The 22453-nt window shown below is 44.1% G+C and overlaps 1 protein-coding gene across 2 annotated transcripts in view; it reads right to left on the bottom strand.

Annotated features, from left to right (window-relative positions):
• The window catches only part of cog5 (component of oligomeric golgi complex 5), a 244452-nt gene that overhangs the window by 83000 nt on the left and 138999 nt on the right, over positions 1-22453 (bottom strand). For both annotated transcript variants that reach the window (XM_008111582.3, XM_008111583.3), the window contains exons 8-10: positions 20678-20843; positions 16529-16641; positions 16345-16422 (exon numbers count right to left, since the gene is read on the bottom strand). In XM_008111582.3, coding sequence (XP_008109789.2) covers positions 16345-16422; positions 16529-16641; positions 20678-20843 — 357 coding nt within the window. The remainder of the gene's footprint in view (positions 1-16344; positions 16423-16528; positions 16642-20677; positions 20844-22453) is intronic.

Here is a 22453-nt window from a genome sequence, read left to right as displayed (position 1 = left end):
AATAATAATAATAATAATAATATCATCATCATAATATGAATAATAATAGTTTTATTTCTTACCCGCATCTCCTCGTGGTGGGTTACAACATTGCTAAAACACACACAATCATCTCAAAACATTCTACAAAATGCATATATTAAAACACATTTTTGCAAAATACATATTAAAATACACAGACCCAAGATTAAACATAAGACGCAAGTTTAAAATTTGTGATTAAAACCAGCAGGGTAGCTAGAACAGGATCGTCTAGAGAAGAATCCCATTTTCCCCAAGGCCAAGCTTTGTTGTGTTGATTACTGGGGCCATGTTGCTGTATCCCGATACTGAAAGTCTGCTTCACTATTCTTTAAAGACTGATACTCTCAAAACAAAACAAAAAAACCCTTCAACTTTCCAACTAGCAGAGAACAAGGAAACAAAAAAGAGGGTTGGGAAGTGTAAAAAGATTTTGTCAAAAGGAACTTGTTTGCCTGAAGCTTTGTTAACCGAGATATACCAGCACTGGATAACTGTTTGTCACGACCCAGGCTACAGAGCACCAATAACCATACGCAGAGGCCAGATTCTATCTAATATCTTTATTAAGGAAATATATAAAGTTAGTAAAAGCAAATGTAAAAGATAGTCCAGAAGCAGACCTTTCAGGAAAGGTCAAAATTAGTCCAAAGAAATAATGTCCAATATGAAATATTAAGGTCCAAAGTTGTAATCCAATAACCGAAACACTCACTTTGCCAGGCAAAGTGAGGGGAGTTGACAAGGTCCCTTAGTCCATAAACTTGAGCAAGGCTAGGAAATAACTTGATACTTGAAACAAGGCTTAAAACGTGGAACAAGGTAACTAGGAACAAGAACAAGGTCCGTGGAATAACTTGGTAAAATCCGTGGAACAAGGCAAGGATTGGTCCTGGGAAACAAGGCAAAGTCCGTAGATAAACAAGGCTGGGAAGCAAGGCGAAGGCTGGATAGCAAGGCAAGGCTTGAGCAGGAGCGAGGCTTGAATCGGAGCGCGCTGTCCAGACACAACTCGCTCCGTAGGCTGACGAATTGACTCCGCGAAGTTACTACGCGGGTAAAACACCTATATAGAGTCTAACTTTCCCACCGAAGCAGTTCTCTGGGAATCAGAAACGAAAGCTAAACTCTGAGACCAGATGTTAAACTCCTTAAAGATTCTCACGAGAAGCAGTCTTAATTGGCTACATTCTTAGCTGCAATCCTCGCACTCCTGCGCGAAGCTGATTCCAAACTTCTCTGTTGTTTACAAAACTCCCGGCGCAAGAACACGGGAGAAGTAGGCTCTGGGCTTGTTTGACATACTTCTGGGAGACAACTTTCTTGCAGGTGCAAGGTTCCCAGATCTGCCTGGGAAAGATCTGGCTGAGAGGAATCCAGTTCAGACTGGGAAGGTAAAAAACCCAAGTTTTCATCTTCATCAGGAATTACAATGTCCTGAGCAGGACTACAAGGCCCATGGGTCATCACACTATCCCCCTCCTCAAGGCCCCTCCCAAACTGGGGCCCTCTCCCCGAGGCGCGAGGTCGCGGCTTGGCGGGATAGGTCTGATGAAAGCGACGGGTTAGCTCAGGAGCATGGACTGTGGAGGCGTCTTCCCAAGAGCGTTCCTCAGGGCCAAAACCCACCCAGTCAATGAGATATTGTAGGCGGCGGCGGTGAAAGCGAGAATCCAAAATGTCCTCAACCTCGAACTCCTCCTCCCCATTCATCAAAACAGGAGGGGGGGCCGGTTGGTCTGTATCAGGACGCACACCATCCGCCGGAAGGAGCAGGGAACGGTGAAACACTGGGTGAATGCGCATTGAACGCGGAAGTTGGAGTTTGAAAGTCACGGGGTTTAATTGCGCCACCACTGGATAGGGGCCAATGAAACGGGCATCTAACTTCCGGCAAGGGCGGTGGGAGGGCAGAAAGCGAGTGGACAGAAAAACCCGATCTCCTACCTTGATTTCGGGGCCCGGCTGGCGGTGTTTGTCAGCGTGGTGTTTATAGTCCTCCTTGGCTTGGTCCAGTTGCTGGAGCAAAAGTTGTTGCACCGCTGTGAGTTCCTGCAGCCAATCCTCTGCTGCGGGAACTTCTGAAGTTTCAATGACAGGGGGAAAGAACCGTGGATGGAAGCCGTAGTTTGCAAAGAACGGCGTTTCTTTTGTAGAAGCTTGAACTCCATTGTTGTAGGCAAACTCAGACAGTGGTAACAGAGAAGCCCAATTGTCCTGTTGGTAGTTTACATAACAGCGAAGATACTGCTCCAAAGTGGCATTGGTGCGCTCCGTTTGCCCATCTGTTTGGGGATGATGAGCTGAAGATAAGCGAGAGTCTATGCCCAATAGTTTTTGTAGCGCCTTCCAAAAACGAGAGGTGAATTGAGATCCACGGTCTGTGACTAAACTCTTGGGCAATCCATGTAGTCTGAAAACATGTTGAAGGAATAGATCCGCAGTCTCTTTGGCCGTGGGGAGGCCTTCGCAGGGAATGAAATGGGCTAACTTGGTGAAAAGGTCCACCACCACTAAGATCGTGGTGAATCCACAGGAAGGTGGTAGGTCAGTGATGAAATCCGCAGAAATTATTTCCCATGGGCGAGATGGGGTAGGAAGGGGGTGTAAAAGCCCTGAGGGCTTCTCCCTTCTTATCTTGGAGCGCTGGCATACTGGGCAGGTGTTGACATATTTTTCCACATCCTTGCGGATCTTGGGCCACCAAAAATCCCTTAGGATCAGATGCATGGTTTTAAATAGTCCGAAGTGTCCTGCTGGTTTGCAATCATGACACAGACGAAGCGCTTTTTCCCTGCCCGGTCCGGGTGGGATATAAACATGATTTCTATAGCAAAGCAGCCCATCCTTAAGCGAAAAGGGAAAATGCAGACCTTGGCGAAGTTGGTCCTGCGCCCAGGCATCTGCTTGCTGACTAGCCCTGATTTCTTGAGCACAGAGGGGTCCTGGAGTAGAGGAAGCTGAACCAATGGGAATGGATTTGGTGTTCCCCACTGTGAGCGTGGCAAAGTTCCCGGGTTGTAATAGTTGGGATTCAAAGGTCTCCTTGCGTCCTGCAGCGTATTCCGGTTTACGTGACAGGGCGTCTGCTTGCTTGGTCTGGGCTGGGGTCACATAATGAATCTGGAAGTCGAAACGTTCGAAGAATAAAGCCCAACGTTGCTGCCTCTGATTTAGTTTGCGGGCAGTTCTTAGATGTTCTAGATTACGATGATCAGTGTGGACTTCAATGGGAAATTTGGCCCCTTCTAGCCAATGTCTCCAAGTTTCAAAGGCTGCCTTTATGGCCAGTAGTTCTTTTTCCCAAATGGTGTAATTCCTCTCTGGTGTGGTTAGTTGACGAGAGTAAAAGGCACAGGGATGGAGGTGATCTCCCACCGGTTGTAAGAGTACAGCCCCAATTGCCACATCAGAGGCGTCCGCTTGCACAACAAAAGGGGTTCCAGGATTTGGGTGCTGTAGAATTGGCTGGGAGGTGAATAGTTTCTTTAGTTGCTGGAACCCTTTCTCTGCTTGATCAGTCCAGCGGAAAGGCTGCTTTCCACGGATGCAGCTAGTGATGGGGTCGGACCAGCGGGCAAAATCTGGAATGAACTTGCGGTAATAGTTCGCGAACCCCAAGAAACGCTGCACCTCTTTCTTGTTAGTTGGCGCCCGCCATTCCAATACTGCTGAAACCTTGGCTGGATCCATGGAAAGCCCTAGAGGCGAGATGCGGTAACCAAGGAAATCTACCTCTTGTAGATCAAAGGCGCATTTTTCCAGCTTGGCATAAAGTCCATGATCCCGCAATCGTTGTAACACCATTTTGACGTGGTTCTCATGTTCTGATTGTGATCTAGAAAACACCAAAAAATCGTCCAGGTAGATTATCAAGAACCTGTCTAGATAGTCCTGAAAAATGTCATTGACAAAATGCTGGAACGTTGCGGGAGCTCCGCATAAACCGAAATTCATAACTCGGGACTCGAATAATCCGAATTTGGTCTGGAAGGCGGTCTTCCACTCGTCCCCTTCCCTGATGCGAACTAAGTTGTAAGCCCCCCGAAGATCCAGCTTGGTGTAAACCTTGGCTCCTCGAAGCCGATCCAGTAGATCCGAGATTAAGGGCAGGGGATAGCTGTTCCGCTTGGTGATATTGTTCAATGCTCTGTAGTCCACCACCAAGCGTAGTTCCCCTGACTTCTTCTTCACAAACATCACTGGGGAGGCGGCTGGGGATTGAGAGGGTCTGATGAATCCCTTGCGAAGGTTTGTCTCTATGAATTCCCTGAGAGCTTCTTGCTCTGGTTCAGTCAGGGAGTAGAGATGCCCTCGCGGGATCGGGGCCCCCTCCACCAAGTCAATGGCACAGTCATAAGGTCTATGTGGGGGTAATTTTTCGGCTTCTTTCTCATTGAATACATCCCAATACTCGGAGTACTTCTTTGGCAAGGTGATGATGGGCTCGGTGTCTGTGGCATGGCAGACCTTGGCTACGAGGCAATGGTTTTGGCAGTACGGTGAAGCAAACTGCAGTTCTCTGTTGGACCAGGAGATGTTAGGGTCGTGGAGAGTCAGCCATGGAATTCCCAAAATCACAGGGAAATGGGGAACCTCGGTAACAAAGAAGGAAATCTCTTCCATATGTTCCCTTATCCACATCCTGGTGGGTTCCGACCACTGACTTACGGGGCCCGTCTTGAGGGGGCGGCCGTCTATGGCTTGCACCACACGGGCATTCTTGAAATCATGATATTGTAATCCCAGAGAGTCGGCATACTCTCTATCAATGAAATTGTTGGTAGCTCCAGAGTCTATCATGGCGTGGATCATGACGGGTCCCCTTTTTGCTGACCATAATGTGACCACGAGAAGGAACAGGACCCCGGTTGGCGGCTCTTGAATGGATTTTTTGACCGGGTTGGCGAGCCTCTCTACACCCGGTCGTTGGCTTCCCCCGCCGGCTGTGTGCCAGTCGGCTCAGACGCCTTCGTCTCCGTGGAGGACGCCGCCGCAAGACGGGCGGCAGGCTTCCCTTTGGCTGGGCACTCTCTGGCGAAGTGGCCCCCGTTCCCGCAGTACCAACAGAGGTTTAAGCGTTGACGACGGGCCTTCTCGGCGGCATCTAGTCTGGGACGCACATTGCCCAACTGCATCGGCACCTCCTCGCCTCCTCTGGGGTATGGGGTTGGCGGTGGGGGTCTCCACACTGGACGTGGCTGAACGCTGGCGGGAGCGGGGGGTTTTGCCCCAGCTCTACTGCCCTGGCCTCGAACCCACTGTTTCCTGTTGGCAATCATGACTTCAGCCCGTAAACATTGATCAATGAGTGCCTCGAGGGTCTGGGGAGGATCCACCTTGGAGATTTCTTCCAGCATTTCAATGTTGAGTCCCTCCCGGAATTGTCCTCTGAGGGCTACATCGTTCCAGCCGGTGTTGTGGGCCAGCACTCGGAACTCGGCTATATACTGAGACATAGGTCTGTCTCCTTGGAAAAGGCGACGGAGTTTGTGACCGGCTGCCTCCAAATTGTCCTCGATTCCCCAAGTCTCCTTGAGGTGGTCCAAGAAGTGTTGCGCTGATCTTAGGTGTGGAGAGGCTTGGTCGAACAGTGCCGTCGCCCAATTGGCCGCTGGCCCGTCTAGAAGACTGTAAACCCACGCCACTTTGATGTCTTCTTGGGGAAACTCGGCATCACGGGCCTCTAGATAAGCCTGACATTGGCGACGGAAAACATGAACCTTAGAAGCTTCTCCAGTAAACTTGGTAGGCAACGCCATGGCCGGGAGGCGGATTCCGCGCTCCCGCAAGCCCTTTATTTCTCCATCCTGGGCGTTGAGTCTGTCGCGGATGCGATCCACTTCGTCCTTGCTGATGGTGTAGCTCAGTGGCTGCCCACCGGGCACGGTTCCGGTAGACATTCTGGCCGAGGTTAATTGGTGCTTAGGGTGGCGGAGTCAAACTGTCACGACCCAGGCTACAGAGCACCAATAACCATACGCAGAGGCCAGATTCTATCTAATATCTTTATTAAGGAAATATATAAAGTTAGTAAAAGCAAATGTAAAAGATAGTCCAGAAGCAGACCTTTCAGGAAAGGTCAAAATTAGTCCAAAGAAATAATGTCCAATATGAAATATTAAGGTCCAAAGTTGTAATCCAATAACCGAAACACTCACTTTGCCAGGCAAAGTGAGGGGAGTTGACAAGGTCCCTTAGTCCATAAACTTGAGCAAGGCTAGGAAATAACTTGATACTTGAAACAAGGCTTAAAACGTGGAACAAGGTAACTAGGAACAAGAACAAGGTCCGTGGAATAACTTGGTAAAATCCGTGGAACAAGGCAAGGATTGGTCCTGGGAAACAAGGCAAAGTCCGTAGATAAACAAGGCTGGGAAGCAAGGCGAAGGCTGGATAGCAAGGCAAGGCTTGAGCAGGAGCGAGGCTTGAATCGGAGCGCGCTGTCCAGACACAACTCGCTCCGTAGGCTGACGAATTGACTCCGCGAAGTTACTACGCGGGTAAAACACCTATATAGAGTCTAACTTTCCCACCGAAGCAGTTCTCTGGGAATCAGAACCGAAAGCTAAACTCTGAGACCAGATGTTAAACTCCTTAAAGATTCTCACGAGAAGCAGTCTTAATTGGCTACATTCTTAGCTGCAATCCTCGCACTCCTGCGCGAAGCTGATTCCAAACTTCTCTGTTGTTTACAAAACTCCCGGCGCAAGAACACGGGAGAAGTAGGCTCTGGGCTTGTTTGACATACTTCTGGGAGACAACTTTCTTGCAGGTGCAAGGTTCCCAGATCTGCCTGGGAAAGATCTGGCTGAGAGGAATCCAGTTCAGACTGGGAAGGTAAAAAACCCAAGTTTTCATCTTCATCAGGAATTACAATGTCCTGAGCAGGACTACAAGGCCCATGGGTCATCACACTGTTTATGTGAAGAAACCCAGTGCTATTTATATATGAAAAATACAATGACCCACTATGACACAGATTCCAGTCATTCTCCAAAAACACAGCTTCCATCCCACGTGACACTGTTTTTGCATTTTAGTAAGTCGGTTAAAATGTATATTTAAAAAACCCTACTGTCATATTCCTTTGAAATGTAAAGCTACACAGAGGCTATCAGTATGCGAGCATTTGCTGCAGGTTCCCAAAACAAAGCTCTGAATAGTAATGAGAACTATATTCTTTTCTAATCAAGAGCCCAAAAGACAGATTTGAGAAAAGCATGCTGAAGACAGAAGGCCTTTGAAGTAGCCCTAACAGTTTTTAGTTTTTAAGTAAGTCCAGGAGTGTAAAAAATATATTTTTGTAGTGTGGGCACTCATGGGACTGAACTAAGTAAGATCCATATACCCTATTTCTATAGCAACGTACAGTAATAGCCAAATGTTAGAATATGAAAAGCAATAATTTTCAGAAGAAAAAAATCAGTACAGAAATACACACATTCCCAAGCCCCCTGATATCTCTCTGTTGTGCCCTGGAACACCACCATTATAATATTTCTGATGTTCTCTACATATTACATTTTAGAGAACCCACACCGAAAAAAACACGATCGCGATTTCTTTTTTTTTCTTTTCTTTTTTTAAAAAAATTGTTCCATTTCACTGCAAAACATGCTAGAGAACCAGATCAGTTTACACTTACAATGTAAGGCCCTTTGGCTTTCCAAAGCAGTGTGAAATTTAAATTTGGCGTTCTTACATAACAACAAGGAAAATATAATGTACTTTTCAAGAAGTATTGCTTCTCAAAGTGAAACAAAAAAGGGACTAAGAACCACACAGACATATTTGTTTTTAATCTATGCAGAGTTGATTCAAGAGAGAAATTATTTTTGCATGGCCTCAATATGTAAAACATGTCCTAGATAATATGACAACATTCCTAAGCCTTGAAAACCCAATAACAGAGATTGGTGCATATAAAAAGGAAGTAATTTTGCTACTTGGGAAGATATTGAGTTGTATTTTGGAAATCAGTTGTTTCTACTGTCAAGAAATAATTTAACTGTACAAGCTTTTGATCACATTTGTAATAACAATGGCTGTGACTGGACATAATACTCAACCCCTTTTTAATGTGTCACAAATAAGTCTACAGACCTCATCACACTGAAGTTCAATTTGCAGGCGATGGGGGCATTTGGCAGGCAGCGTGGCTAATCCAGCGAGCAGAGGGGAAACCATTACTCCTCATTGCCCGCATTGGCGATTTCCCCATCTCACAGGGAAAAACATCACCTTATCTCCATTCTTCTCAATGACAACATGGGAAGTATCCTGGGCAGCATCCTAGGATGTATGGAGGATTCTGGGAGGATGGAATCCTGCCAGAAGTAGCTGTACTGATGGGATCTGATGGGATCTGTCCTTCCAGTGTCCTCCAAGCGTTCTAGGGCGCGAAAATTATATAATGTGATGAGGTCCTATGAGAGCCTCAAGCTTACATGAGCACCCATCCAGCACATCTAGCAGAAATATGGAAGCTTCCATATTCCTTCTTTTTGCCAGCTAAATGCAAAGGGTGAGCACCCTTTACAATAATGAAATGTTTAACACTACAATACTTACTTGAATCTAATATACACCTTCTTAGCTTTTAATTTCAGGTGCATATATGAACTGATGGTGCGTTAGACCAGCATACATAAACCCACCTCAGGGGGAGGCTTTGAAGGCCTTGTGAGGCCAGTTTGGGAACCATGTGGGACTAAGGTCTAGGGGCAAGAGATCCCTAGACCTCTTGGGAGGCAGGATGCGCAGCTTAGCCCTAGCCCAAAGGGAGGTAGTGAGAGCAATGATTCTTGTTCCTTTGACCAGAGAGGCCTGAAGGTTCCACTATGCTATGCAGCAGTAATGACTGGGATACCAGCCAGGTGCCCTTCCTCCTTCTCTGGGTGCAATGGAGCCCTTAGACTGCCGCCAGGAACAACCTCTTAGCCCCCTGCACCTCATCCCTGCCTCCCTGTCTGGTCTGAATGAGGCCAGTTGGGAACAGAACAAGGCTGGCAGTTTGTGCTTGGAGGGAGGGTCCTCCTCTGTCTGGGGACATAGCAGCCCATTGCATTCCCAGCTTGAGAGAAGGAGGAGAGAGCCATAGAATCATAGAATCATAGAATAGTAGAGTTGGAAGAGACCTCAAGGGCCATCTAGTCCAACCCCCCGCTAAGAAGCAGGAAATCGCATTCAAAGCACCCCCGACAGATGGCCATCCAGCCTCTGCTTAAAAGCCTCCAAAGAAGGAGCCTCCACCACGGCCCGGGGGAGAGAGTTCCACTGCCGAACAGCCCTCACAGTGAGGAAGTTCTTCCTGATGTTCAGGTGGAATCTCCTTTCCTGTAGTTTGAAGCCATTGTTCCGTGTCCTAGTCTGCAGGGCAGCAGAAAATAAGCTTGCTCCCTCCTCCCTATGACTTCCCCTCACATATTTGTACATGGCTATCATGTCTCCTCTCAGCCTTCTCTTCTGCAGGCTAAACATGCCGAGCTCTTTAAGCCTCTCCTCATAGGGCTTGTTCTCCAGACCCTTAATCATTTTAGTTGCCCTCCTCTGGACGCTTTCCAGCTTGTCAGCATCTCCCTTCATCTGCGGTGCCCAAAACTGGACACAGTATTCCAGGTGTGGTCTGACCAAGGCAGAATAGAGGGGGAGCATGACTTCCCTGGATCTAGACGTTATTCCCCTATTGATGCAGGCCAAAATCCCATTGGCTTTTTTAGCTGCCGCATCACATTGTAGGCTCATGTTTAACTTGTTGTCCACGAGGACTCCAAGATCTTTTTCGCACACACTGCTGTCAAGCCAGGCGTCCCCCATTCTGTATCTTTGATTTCCATTTTTTCTGCCGAAGTGAAGTATCTTGCATTTGTCCCTGTTGAACTTCATTTTGTTAGTTTCGGCCCATCTCTCTAGTCTGTCAAGATCGTTTTGAATTCTGCTCCTGTCTTCTGGAGTGTTAGCTATCCCTCCCAGTTTTGTGTCATCTGCAAACTTGATGATCGTGCCTTCTAACCCTTCGTCTAAGTCGTTAATAAAGATGTTGAACAGAACCGGGCCCAGGACGGAGCCCTGCGGCACTCCACTTGTCACTTCTTTCCATGATGAAGACGACGCATTGGTGAGCACCCTTTGGGTTCGTTCGCTTAGCCAATTACAGATCCACCTAACCGTAGTTTTGTCTAGCCCACATTTTACTAGTTTGTTTGCCAGAAGGTCGTGGGGGACTTTGTCGAAGGCCTTACTGAAATCTAGATATGCTACATCCACGGCATTCCCTGTATCGACCCAACTCGTAACTCTATCGAAAAAAGAGATCAGATTAGTCTGGCATGACTTGTTTTTGGTAAATCCGTGTTGACTATTAGCAATGACCGCATTTGTTTCTAAGTGTTTGCAGACCACTTCCTTAATGATCTTTTCCAGAATCTTGCCTGGTATTGATGTGAGGCTGACCGGACGGTAATTGTTTGGGTCGTTCTTTTTTCCCTTCTTGAAGATAGGGACCACATTCGCCCTCCTCCAATCTGCTGGGACTTCTCCTGTTCTCCAAGAACTCTCGAAGATGATTGCCAGTGGTTCTGAAATAACTTCCGCTAGTTCCTTCAATACTCTTGGATGTAGCTGATCTGGCCCTGGGGACTTGAATTCGTTTAGAGTGGCCAGGTGTTCCTGGACAACTTGTTTCCCTATTTGGGGTTGGATTTCCCCCAATCCTTTGTCCATTCCATGTTGCTGAGGTTGAAGATGGCTTTCTTTTTGTGAGAAGACCGAGGCAAAGAAGGCATTAAGCAGTTCTGCCTTTTCCCTATCCCCTGTCACCATCACCCCATCTACTCCTTGCAGTGGCCCTATCGCCTCCTTTTTCTTCCTTTTTCTACCAACATAAGCAAAAAAACCTTTTTTGTTGTTTTTTATGTCCCTGGCAAGCCTGAGCTCATTTTGCGCTTTAGCCTTGCGAACCTTTTCCCTACAGGAGTTGGCTATACGTTTGAATTCTTCTTTGGTGATTTCTCCCCTTTTCCACTTCTTGTGCATGTCACTTTTGAGCTTTAGCTCAGTTAGAAGTTCTTTGGACATCCATTCTGGCTTCTTTGCACTTGTCTTATTTTTCTTCTTTGTTGGCACTGTTTGCATTTGCGCCTTGAGTATTTCACTTTTGAAAAACTCCCATCCATCCTTAACTCCCTTGTTTTTTAATATCGGCGTCCATGGAATGCCGCTCAGTAATTCCTTCATTTTTTGGAAGTCAGCTCTCTTAAAGTCCAGAATGCGTGTTTGACTTGTCTTAGTTTCAGCATTCCTTTGTATTGCAAACTGCAGGAGCACATGGTCACTTGCCCCTAAGGATCCAACCACTTCAACTGTATTGATCAGGTCTTCCACATTTGTTAAGATTAGATCAAGAGTTGCTGATCCCCTTGTTGCCTCTTCTACCTTCTGGACCATAAAATTATCTGCAAGGCAAGTGAGGAATTTGTTGGACTTTGTACTCTTGGCTGAGTTTGTTTTCCAGCAGATATCGGGATAATTGAAATCGCCCATGACTACTATATCTCTTCTTTGTGCCTGTTTGGTCAGCTGTTGACAGAAGGCTTCATCAAGTCCTTCATCCTGACTCGGAGGTCTGTAGTAGACACCCACGACAAGATCTTTTTGAGTCCCGGTTCCCTTGATTCTTATCCAGATGCTTTCAAGCTGGTTTCCCGGATTACAGTCTTGCATTTCTTCTGCAACGTAACTGTTTTTGACATATAAAGCTACTCCCCCTCCTCTCCCCTTTGTTCTATTTCTGTGAAAGAGGTTATAGCCCTCAATGGTTAAATTCCAGTGATGGGAGTCATCCCACCAGGTTTCAGTGATGCCTATGACATCGTATGTGTGGTGCTGTGCTAGGAGTTGGAGTTCGTCTTGCTTATTTCCCATGCTCTGAGCATTAGTGTAAAGACATGTAAGCCCCTGTGACCTCCCCTCGAACTGTTTATTTGGGATTATTGTGCTCTCTGTACTTGGTCCTTGCTGTGTTTGTGCAGCCCTCCGTTTAGCCTTACGGCGGTTCCCTGTGGTCGTGGGTAATATAGTGTTCGCCAGGCTGTTGTTCCCCTCCCCCAGTGGATTTAGTTTAAAGTGCGCCTGATGAGGTTTGTGAGTCTGTGTGCAAAAAGATGTTTTCCTACTTGTGTGAGATGCACCCCATCGCTTGCCAGTAGTCCATCCTCTTGGAAGAGTAGACCATGGTCAAGGAAGCCAAAATGCTCCTCTTGACACCATTTTCTGAGCCAGTTATTGACCTGTACTATTTTTCCGGCCCTTGTAGAGCCATGTCCTACAACGGGGAGGAGGGATGAAAAGATCACATGTACATTATACAGTTTTAGCTTTGTTCCCAGAGCTCGAAAATCATTTGTGATCTTTTGAAAAGTATGCCTAGCGGTGTCATTGGTACCTACATGAATCAACATAAGGTGGGGAGGGTGATGGGTCTTTAGGAGCCTGCTGAGCCTCTGAGTGATATGGTGTATTTTTGCCCCCGGGAGGCAGCATGTTTCTCGAGCCATCCCATCCGGTCTGGAAATGATGGCTTCCGTTCCTCTAAGGAGGGAGTCACCTACTACCAAGACCTGTTTCCTTTGAGGATTGACAGGGTCCCTTTTGTGCAAGACAGTGTGTATGTCCCCTGAAGAGTGTTCCTGTTGAAGTGAATCATGTAGGTGTAAAGTGTTGTCCTCCTCCTCAACATCCCCAGTGCATTCATCAATGACAATCCATTGAGATACATCCGAGAGCCCATTACTCTCCCAAGGATGTTCCTGTTGCTCCTGGTCTATGATTGGGGATGGAGCATTTGCATGATTACATAAGTGTGACTGTGGTGATGCACTGTCCCTGTCAGGGCTATCCCCTGCGCATTGATCCAGGATGGTCCACTGAGTGGTATCTAAGAAACTGTGGTCCTCCACAAGATGTGTTTCCTGATTGTATGTTAATGATGTAAGAATTTCAAATCTGTTGTGTAAATGCAGCTGAGCCCTCCAGAGAGCTCTCAGCAGCAGCCTGTCCTTCCTCCAGCAAGCAGCAGCTGAGAGCCTTCTCAGTTGCTGTCTGCATGCTCACCCCATCCTGAGGGCTCCCAGCCAACGCATGTCTTCCTCCCCGTCCTTTCGACATAAGGATATGGTGTCACATCCTTATGCCCAGAGGGCAGCGTCCAATCCACAGGCCTTATTTTGCCCATGCCTGATATAGAGTATATAAGTAGTACAAAATGTATCTATATACTATTACAGTAGAGTCTCACTTATCCAACACTCACTTATCCAACGTTCTGGATTATCCAATGCATTTTTGTAGTCAATGTTTTCAATACATCGTGTTATTTTGGTGCTAAATTCGTAAATACAGTAATTACTACATAGCATTACTGCGTGTTGAACTACTTTTTCTGTCAAATTTGTTGTATAACATGATGTTTTGGTGCTTAATTTGTAAAATCATAACCTAATTTGATGTTTAATAGGCTTCTCCTTAATCTCTCCTTATCATCCAACATATTCGCTTATCCAACGTTCTGCTGGCCCGTTTATGTTGGATAAGTGAGACTCTACTGTAATACTATTTTTAGTCAACAAATCCTGTTGGGGTCATCTTTCTTTGGTTCTTTATAAATTCAATAAAGGGTTTCCATTCCTGCACTTCACATTTGATTGCAAATCCTTTTTTTTTTTTTTGTAAAGCACACCTTCAACATTGAGGTGTGCATTACATTTGATGGCACATTATACTCAAGTAAATATGGCTATGTCTAAACACAGCATGTGCCTGAATCCTGACAGATAAAAACTAAAAAAATTGGTATGTATACAGTCATGTTACCATTGCTGACACCAAAGGAGTATAGATGCTTTGCTATAATCACAGCCATTCTACTCCATGGTCAAACAAAGTCTAAAGTGTAAGTTTTGACCTGTGTCTTTCAAGCAGCTGCCTCCCTGATCCGCACGCAATATGGGTGCCCCAGGTAAGTTGGGCATCATGATTTCTATATTCCATCGCAAATCTCTAATGAAACCAAGGAGCGTTCCAAAACAGTTTGTGATACGGCTTGAGAGTTAGCTGTTCAAAAGAGAAGAAGTATGCTACATAGCTCCAGAATGTTTTGGTCATGGTCTTACACAGGAAAAAATCAATTTGTGTGAGGCACAGACCCCAAAACTATAAATAACTATTTAATGCTGGGTTGTGTCTTCTAGTTAATAGTGAAGATTAACTATGGGTGGCCAAGTTTGGATAACAGGGTAAACTATGGTTAAATCAAGCATAAAAGTTTCTAACCTCCTCACTTCAAGAAGAAGAAATGTGTAAAGCTCACTCTCTTCACATTAAATTATCCTTGGGAACTGCTACTTCTGAATCAGCCAATAAAGTTTTAATACAATTTTAATTTAGTCAGACATTCCATTCTTAAAGGCCTCATTCTCTGTAAAAATTTCTCAGGATGAGACTTGCATTGGTGAGTCATTGGCAAGACAGATGGTCATCTAAAGTGAACCTGCTGTGGAAGATGACTACAATGATAATGTTGACCTCACTAAGAGTAATTAGCAAACAGAACACAAAAAGCAGGGTTCATGTTCCTGTCTGCTATGAGAATGGGCAAACTGCCCTTTAAAATGGGCAACATTTGCTATGTTGTACTGTTAACAGTGCTTAATAATATGGGTACAGACAGTTTATATAAACTGGAAAAAATAGAATTACAAATCAAATTGCTTTTTGATTACTATTAGAATTTCCATGTTCTTGTTATAAAATTATTAGTATATTTATAACTGCTGGCAGTAGCTTCAACTGTTCTTACACTCCCACATGGCTATCCAAATTGCTCAACAGAAACTGAGGGTACAGAGTCATTTCTGTATTATAATTGTTTGCTAGGAAGTTACAACAGCCAACTTTGCAGCTTATGGTAGAGAACACCAGAAAAATTACAATGTCTGCCAGGAATAGGAAAATAATTTTTTTTCATGCACATCCATGTAATTGATCTTCTTACAATGAACTCACCACACATGTATGGGCACTATGTTAAGGATTATACACAAATCATTTATAGTTAAAAATGAAATTGCTCTACAGACTGGGATTGTTCTTTAAAAAATGAAGCAGATTCACCCATAAAATCAAGAGCCACCAAGCAATGGCTTGAGGTGACTGAAAAAGACATGTAAAAATTCTGAACCTTTTCAAGATGGCGACAAGACTACACTGACTGTTGAATAATTGAAAGAGATAACTGTTGAAAAGTGAGAATGAACATTTATTTCTGTGCACAGTAATTCTTGATGAGGCATTGGTTTAGCAGAGACCATAAAATGATACAATTTCACCTAAAAGAAAGCACTTCCCTGTGCAAAAATGGCAAAACAAAATAATTTCTGATCTCAGTGCAAAATATTGTGGAAGACTATTTCTTTTCTCTTGAGGTAGAGAAAACTACCATAACATTTACTTGGTAACCCGGGAAGGAGACAGCAGGATTGAATTGTAAGATAACAGGCTCTAAAACTTTCTACATACTTATAGATTCTCTCACCAAAACAGAAAGAGTTAATGAGGCATAGCTTACTTTCACAGAATTCCTCCTCAACAAACCTGTTTGTTTTTCAAGTTAAAAAGATGAAAACAAAGGACCTGATCTAATTTTAACATTGAAAGCAATGCATATATGCTTTCTCCTCTCTATGTAAAAACTTTAGAATATGGGTATTAATAAGCTAGCAGAGAGAACTACGTTGTTTTTCTTTTCATTCTGTATAAACACGAGGCAAAGGGGTTCTCGTTCATATATTATGACATACAAACAGCTGTCTCGGGGTTGTTCTTAGGAAAGACTTAGGAAAAAACTATTAATCAATTTCTTATAAATAAAAATAAAAAACAATAGAAATGTACAGATCCTCATATCAGATCTACAGTAGACATGTTACCCTGCATATACATTGATTGGAATTGGGTTACCTAATGTACATCTGCACTGTTAACATCATTGATCTATAGCCCAAACAAAAATTATATTGACATACTAACATTTCAACATAGTAGCTAGAGGTCTAGTCTGAAGGTGTTCCAGAAGTTCTAGTGAATTGTTTTTGCCCTCCAAGTGAATGTTCTATCAGTTCTCTGTAATCAACTACTTCTGTTATGCTAATGGCTCTCACCATTATATTATTGCTTTCATTATGCAATTGATATATTGAATTCTTAAACAGATTCCCCCTCAACTTTTAGTTGCATTTTGCTATAAGGTAGGGGAAGAAACATTACCTTTGCTAATTCATCAATGAAGCACACGTGTGTAACCGGATCTCTTTTCTTAGACAATACTTTCTGCAGATGTTGTACCTGTAGAAAAAAGGGAAAGCGTTGTTCCAAGTTCAACTTAATGGTACATTTTTAGCAATCTTGAGAGGAGTGCCAAGCAAGAAGGGACATAAAAATTACCAAATACCTGCCCACAAGCAGCACAGATTTGATCCATGAGTTTTTCCATGTTAGTCCACAGAGCTGCTCTAAAGGCTGCAGTATTTCCTGGTGTTGGCATAGTTGCTCGTCCAGGACCACCTAAAGGTATTTAAAGAACAATGTGTTTTAACGCCCATATCCACACTATGATTACTAAGGAATTATCAAGCTTGCTCAACTCACTCTGAGAATGTCTTAAGTGCTTAAGTTCTTACCATAGGCACTGAACTACAATTAGTTTTAGGCTTCTAACTTACACATTTAAATATATAAAAGTATAATATTTTAAAGCAATCTGTGAAAAGCTTGTGACCTTCCAGATATTAGTTTCACAGCTACTACAAAGAGCCCAATATTGCCATTATTCTAAAATTAGTCCAAAGTAGGAAAGGAAACAAAGAAGCCTCAGTTCAGCAAGATTTAAAGGTCCCTTCCACATCTGTATAAAATCCACACTGAACTGGATTACCGGATATACTCAAATATAAATTTTGAGGGGCTGACAAAGCCCCCCCCCCCGCTTATATAAGAGTGAAGGCATAAGCCAGGATGGGCGACTGAGGGAGTCCCTGGCCTTGCCTTCACCTCTGCAGCCCCCTCATCCGTTGTATTCACTGCATTCTCCACTCAGAGGTGTCCGCTACGAAGCCTGCGCCCGTTGTGAGGCCAGTGCTCTCAGCGAGGCCAGTCCCTGCAGTGAAGCCTGCACCAACAGCAAAGCTGGCCTGCCTGCCTTCCGGGCTTTCACTGTAAGCAAGCAAGCAAGCGCTAGCTGCCAGTGAAGCTTGCGGTGGAAGCCTAGAAGTCAGGCAGGCTGGCAGCGGGGACTTCGCCACCTCACCGGAGCCAGGAGGTGATTTGATTGTGCTTTTGCTGCATGAAGGCTGCATGCAAGCAGAAGGAGATTGGACTAGATGGCCCAAGAAGTCTCTTCCAACTTCTTCTTCTTCTTCTTCTTCTTCTTCTTCTTATTATTATTATTATTATTATCATTGTTGACACAACGACGTTGTATGACACAGCAAACAAGATAGATATGCTGGATTTCGTATCACAAAATCACAAGTCGAACACTTCCCAAGTGTCTAGGACTGTGTGATGTATTTTCGGATGATGCGCGCAGATCCCAGTAGGGTGGCCTTTTGCAGTTGGCAGATCGTAATTTTGTCAATGTCTATTGTTTCCAAATGCCGGCTGAGATCTTTTGGCACGGCACCCAAATGTGCCCATCACCACCGGGACCACCTGCACTGGTTTCTGTCAGAGTCTTTGAAGTTCAATCTTGAGGTCCTGATAGCGGCTGAGTTTTTCCTGTTGTTTTTCGTCAATGCAACTATCATCTGGTATGGCAACATCAATGATCCAAACCTTTTTCTTTTCCACAACTGTCATGTCTGGTGTGTTGTGTTCCAGAACTTTGTCAGTCTGGATTCGGAAGTCCCACAGTATCTTTGCGTGCTCATTTTCCAATACTTTTGCAGGTTTGTGATCCCACCAGTTCTTTGCTGCTGGGAGGTGGTACTTGAGGCATAAGTTCCAATGAATCATTTGGGTCACATAGTTGTGCCTCTGTTTGTAGTCTGTCTGTGTGATTTTCTTACAGCTGCTGAGGATATGATCCATGGTTTCTTCAGCTTCCTTGCACAGTCTGCATTTTGGGTCATCAGCTGATTTTTTGATCTTGGCTTTAATTGCATTTGTTCTGATGGCTTGCTCCTGGGCTGCAAGGATCAGGCCTTCTGTCTCCTTCTTCAGGGTCCCATTTGTGAGCCATAGCCAGGTCTTCTCCTTATCAGCTTTTCCTTCAATTTTGTCAAGGAACTTTCCATGCAATGTTTTGTTGTGCCAGCTGTCAGCTCTAGTTTGTAGTGCGGTTTTCTTGTACTGGTTTTTTGTCTACTGTGCTTTGAGGAGTTTCTGATTTTTGACTTCAATCAAAGCAGGTTCTTCACTTTGCTTTACATATTCTGCCAGGGCATGTTCTTCTTCTTTGATATTATTATTATTACTATTATTATTATTGAAGCTGGATGGCCATTTGTCAGGGATGCTTTGATTGTGCTTTTGTTGCATTAAGGCAGAAAGGGGTTGGATTAGATTACCCATGCAGTCTCTTCCAACTCTATTATTATTATTGTTGTTGTTGTTGAGGCTGGATGGCCATCTGTCAGGAGTGCTTTGATTGCGCTTTCCCTGCATGAAGACAAAATGAAGGGGGATGGACTAGATGGCCTTTAGAGGCCCCATCCAACTTTAGGATTCTATTCTATGAAAGGAGTCTTAGTCGACCACGAGCCAAACATGAGAGAAGGTGAAAGGGAACTGATATGACACTTCATTTCAGCTGGTTTTTTAATTGCTTTTAATGATAATTATTTAATGCAACTGTTCATTTTAACTTATTGTACAACATTTAGTATTGTCTTTTATTTAATTTTTATGGTTTTTGTTTATATAGGTATTGAATGTTTGCCCATTACAATGTTGGAAGCTGCCCTAAGTCCCCATGGGGAAAAGGGAGGGGTACAAATATATTATTATTATTATTATTATTATTATTATTATTATTATTATTATTATTATTATTATTTTACTGTTGATACCATATTGTTTTTGTTGACCCTCCTGTCCTACTTACAGAGATAGTTTACTGTTTTTCTTTTAACGTACTCATGCCTCAATTACTGTAATTTTATTGGTATCTATTTTTATTTTTGAAATTTACCAGTAGCTGCTGTATTTCCTACCCTCAGCTTATACTTGAGTCAATAAGTTTTCTCAGTTTTTTTGTGGTAAAATTAGGTGCTTCAGCTTATATTCTGGTCATCTTATACTCAAGCATATAAGGTATATGGCACTGTGGACTCAGATAAACCAGTTCAAAGCAGATATTGTGGATTATCTGCCTTGATATTCTGGGTATATAGCTGTGTGGAACGGCCCAAAGTGGCCAAAATGTTGAATTTACACCAAGGAAACCTGGGTTTAACCCTCAGGCAGCATTGAAGCTCATTGGATAGTCTTGGGCAAGTCATTAACCTCAGTGGATTATTATGATGTTAATAGAGAATGTGAAGGCCCTATTTGGCCTTTTCCCTCCCATCCTATTAAGTCATCATTTCCATTTTGCAGAAGAACATGTACAGAAGGAACTACTGGATTCTAAAACACAGGGAGAGGATAATAATAAGACCTTTGGCTCCAGTGTGTATAAAATAGTGGTTAGGCAATGAGGCCAGCAAACACATCCTACCCCACTCCAAAGACTAGAAGGATAAGAACTAGTGAACGGGGCTCTCTATTTGTCTCCCAAGGACACTCTGAAGGTAAAACAGGCTAATTCCTATATACATCCTGAATTATTTGAAGGAAGAGGGATAGCAGTGAGGTGGAAGACTTCCCTTTGAGACATCACTCTTGATTAAGTCACTCTCGTCAGCATCTTCTAAGAACTTAAGCACTTTCATTTTCAGTGAGAGTTAAGCAAGTTGGATAATTCCAGGACTGCCTCTAGAATGTTAGAAGAATTGTGTCCTCAAATCCATCAAAAATTCAATATTATATTGCATTTAAATACTTTCACAGAAAGGGCCCCAAATCGCTATAGTACAGAGCCAAAGGAAGAAAGTATTTCCTCTTTCCCTCATGAAGATTTTATGAGATTTTAAGGGAGGCAAGATTATATGCGTTGTCAGAAAGGCTTCAAAGGCCTACACAGATACATTGCTAGAATGAGATGCACAAGTCAAAACAGGCTCAAAATGATATTTCACTTTTAAAATCTGTGCTGCTAAATAGTGGGACTTACGTTTGAGTAAATATTATGCATTACCCTACACCAGCTGTTGACATGGTTTGAAACCTAAACAGAAAAACAGTATCATGCTGGAAATATTAGGCTTCAAAATGACTTGGAAATGGGCCGATCTATTTACCTCAATATAACTTTTCTGCTTTATAGCTTGCAGTATCATCACATAAAAAAGAACACAACTTAGCAAATAGCCAAGTATGGTGAAGACTAATAGAACACGGAGAACTGTGAGATATCCCATTTATGGAGAACTTGTCAAATTTTATTATTGTCTAATAAAAACATTCATACCACATTCCTCCCCCATAAAAATCATAGTACCTCTAGCCACTGTTTGAGATGGTTGTGTCAAAATTTTAATATCCAAGGCATTGCTGATGTTCTCCTCCAAGGTTGCGCAGTATCCATCCACAACATTAGTAATTGTGACTTTCAGAGTTCCAAGGTTATAGAAAACTTGAAGAGCTGTACCTACTTGCGTAGGATTCTAGACAAGGAAACAAAAGAAAACAGAAAATGGAGAAAGTGTTGGTAAGTATAAATCACAAAGCAATGAGAGAAATGTCATGGAGGATAAGACTAACAATGGCTAGTATCTAAAACCATGTTAACTACGAGGGCTATCCAGAAAGTTCATGACGTTTTGGAATTAAAAATAAACAAAGTATAGGAGAAAACATTTACCACATTCAGTTGAAAGCCAGACCCAAATACTAGTTCTCACCATAGTCCCCACTGAAATCTAGGTAGTTATCATAGTGATAAAAGTGTTTGAAAAGCCCTCCCCCACCCAAGATTCCCGCCTGGCTTGCGTCCTGAACCAGGCTGGCTTCCCTTCTCTCAGCTGTCAAATGGTGCGCTCAGCTTTCCGCACGATCTTCCTTGATCGCTCTTTGGTTTTGCAGATGCTTGCAAGGAAGGTTTTTTGGGACAGGAAAGGTGTGCTTCTTGCAAAACCTTAGAAGAGCACCTTCTTTGCAAGCATCTGCAAAACAAAAGAGCGATCGAGGAAGATCGTGCGGAAAGCTGAGCGCACCATTTGACAGCTGAGAGAAGGGAAGCCAGCCTGGTTCAGGACGAAAGCCAGGCGGGAAACTTGGGTGGGGGAGGGTTTTTCAAACACTTTTATCACTATGATAACTACCTAGATTTCAGTGGGGACTATGGTGAGAACTAGTATTTGGGTCTGGCTTTCAACTGAATATGGTAAATGTTTTCTCATATACTTTGTTTATTTTTAATTCCAAAATGTCATGAACTTTCTGGATAACCCTCGTATATGATGCCACCCTTATCAACTGCTGGAGAACACAAAGAGGAAGGTACTAGGGCAGGCATGAGTAAACTTTTTTGCCTTGGGGCCGCATTGTGGGCCCAGCCGGAAGGGCCGGGCCAGGCGGGAGTGGGGCTGTTCACACACTGGGTGGGGTGGGTCCGTGAGTGTGTGATTGTCCTCACAGCAGAAGGACGAGGCTGCTTGCCCCATCCTTATGCTGGAGGAAGCTAGACACTCGGCGACTGCCCCGATACTCCTCCCTCCATCCTTGGGCTGTCCTCTTGACATTATGCCAGGAAGAAGGCGAGATAGGTGGCGGCTGAGAGCTCTCAGCCACCACATGCCTTCCTTGAGCTGTCCTCCCAGCCTAAGGATGGGGCTACTCGCACTGCCCATATGCCAAAAGAAAGGTGAGACATGTGGTGGCTTAGAGCACTCCAAATGGCTCTCAGCTGCTGTGGGCTGCCATGTCCTTGTCAAAAGGACAGGGTAAATGAGGAGGGCCTGAGGTAAGGGCCCCGGGGCCCACATCTGGTCCCCAGGCCTTAGTTTGCCCATGCCTGTACTAGGGAGATAAGGCTGGCACCCACCCTGTCCACCATGTCTCACTACAGAAGAACATGCAGTTCGAGAATAGGTCTCCACAGTCACCTATGCACCCACCACCAAAGCACTACATTTGGAGGACCTTCATCTTCAGGCTATGAGGGAAACGCCTAAGTAAGTAAGTAAGTAAGGGTCCACTTTTCACAAAGAGCTAAAAATGTGGATGTTCACTGTGCTTTTGATTAGATGGTTCCCCAGAAAACCTGGTGCCAGCT

This window comes from Anolis carolinensis, chromosome 5 (genome assembly GCF_035594765.1).
Source record: "Anolis carolinensis isolate JA03-04 chromosome 5, rAnoCar3.1.pri, whole genome shotgun sequence".
NCBI classification, from domain to species: domain Eukaryota; kingdom Metazoa; phylum Chordata; class Lepidosauria; order Squamata; family Dactyloidae; genus Anolis; species Anolis carolinensis.
Note: the sequence above shows the minus strand (reverse complement) of the source record. Positions and strands in the feature narration are given on the sequence as shown.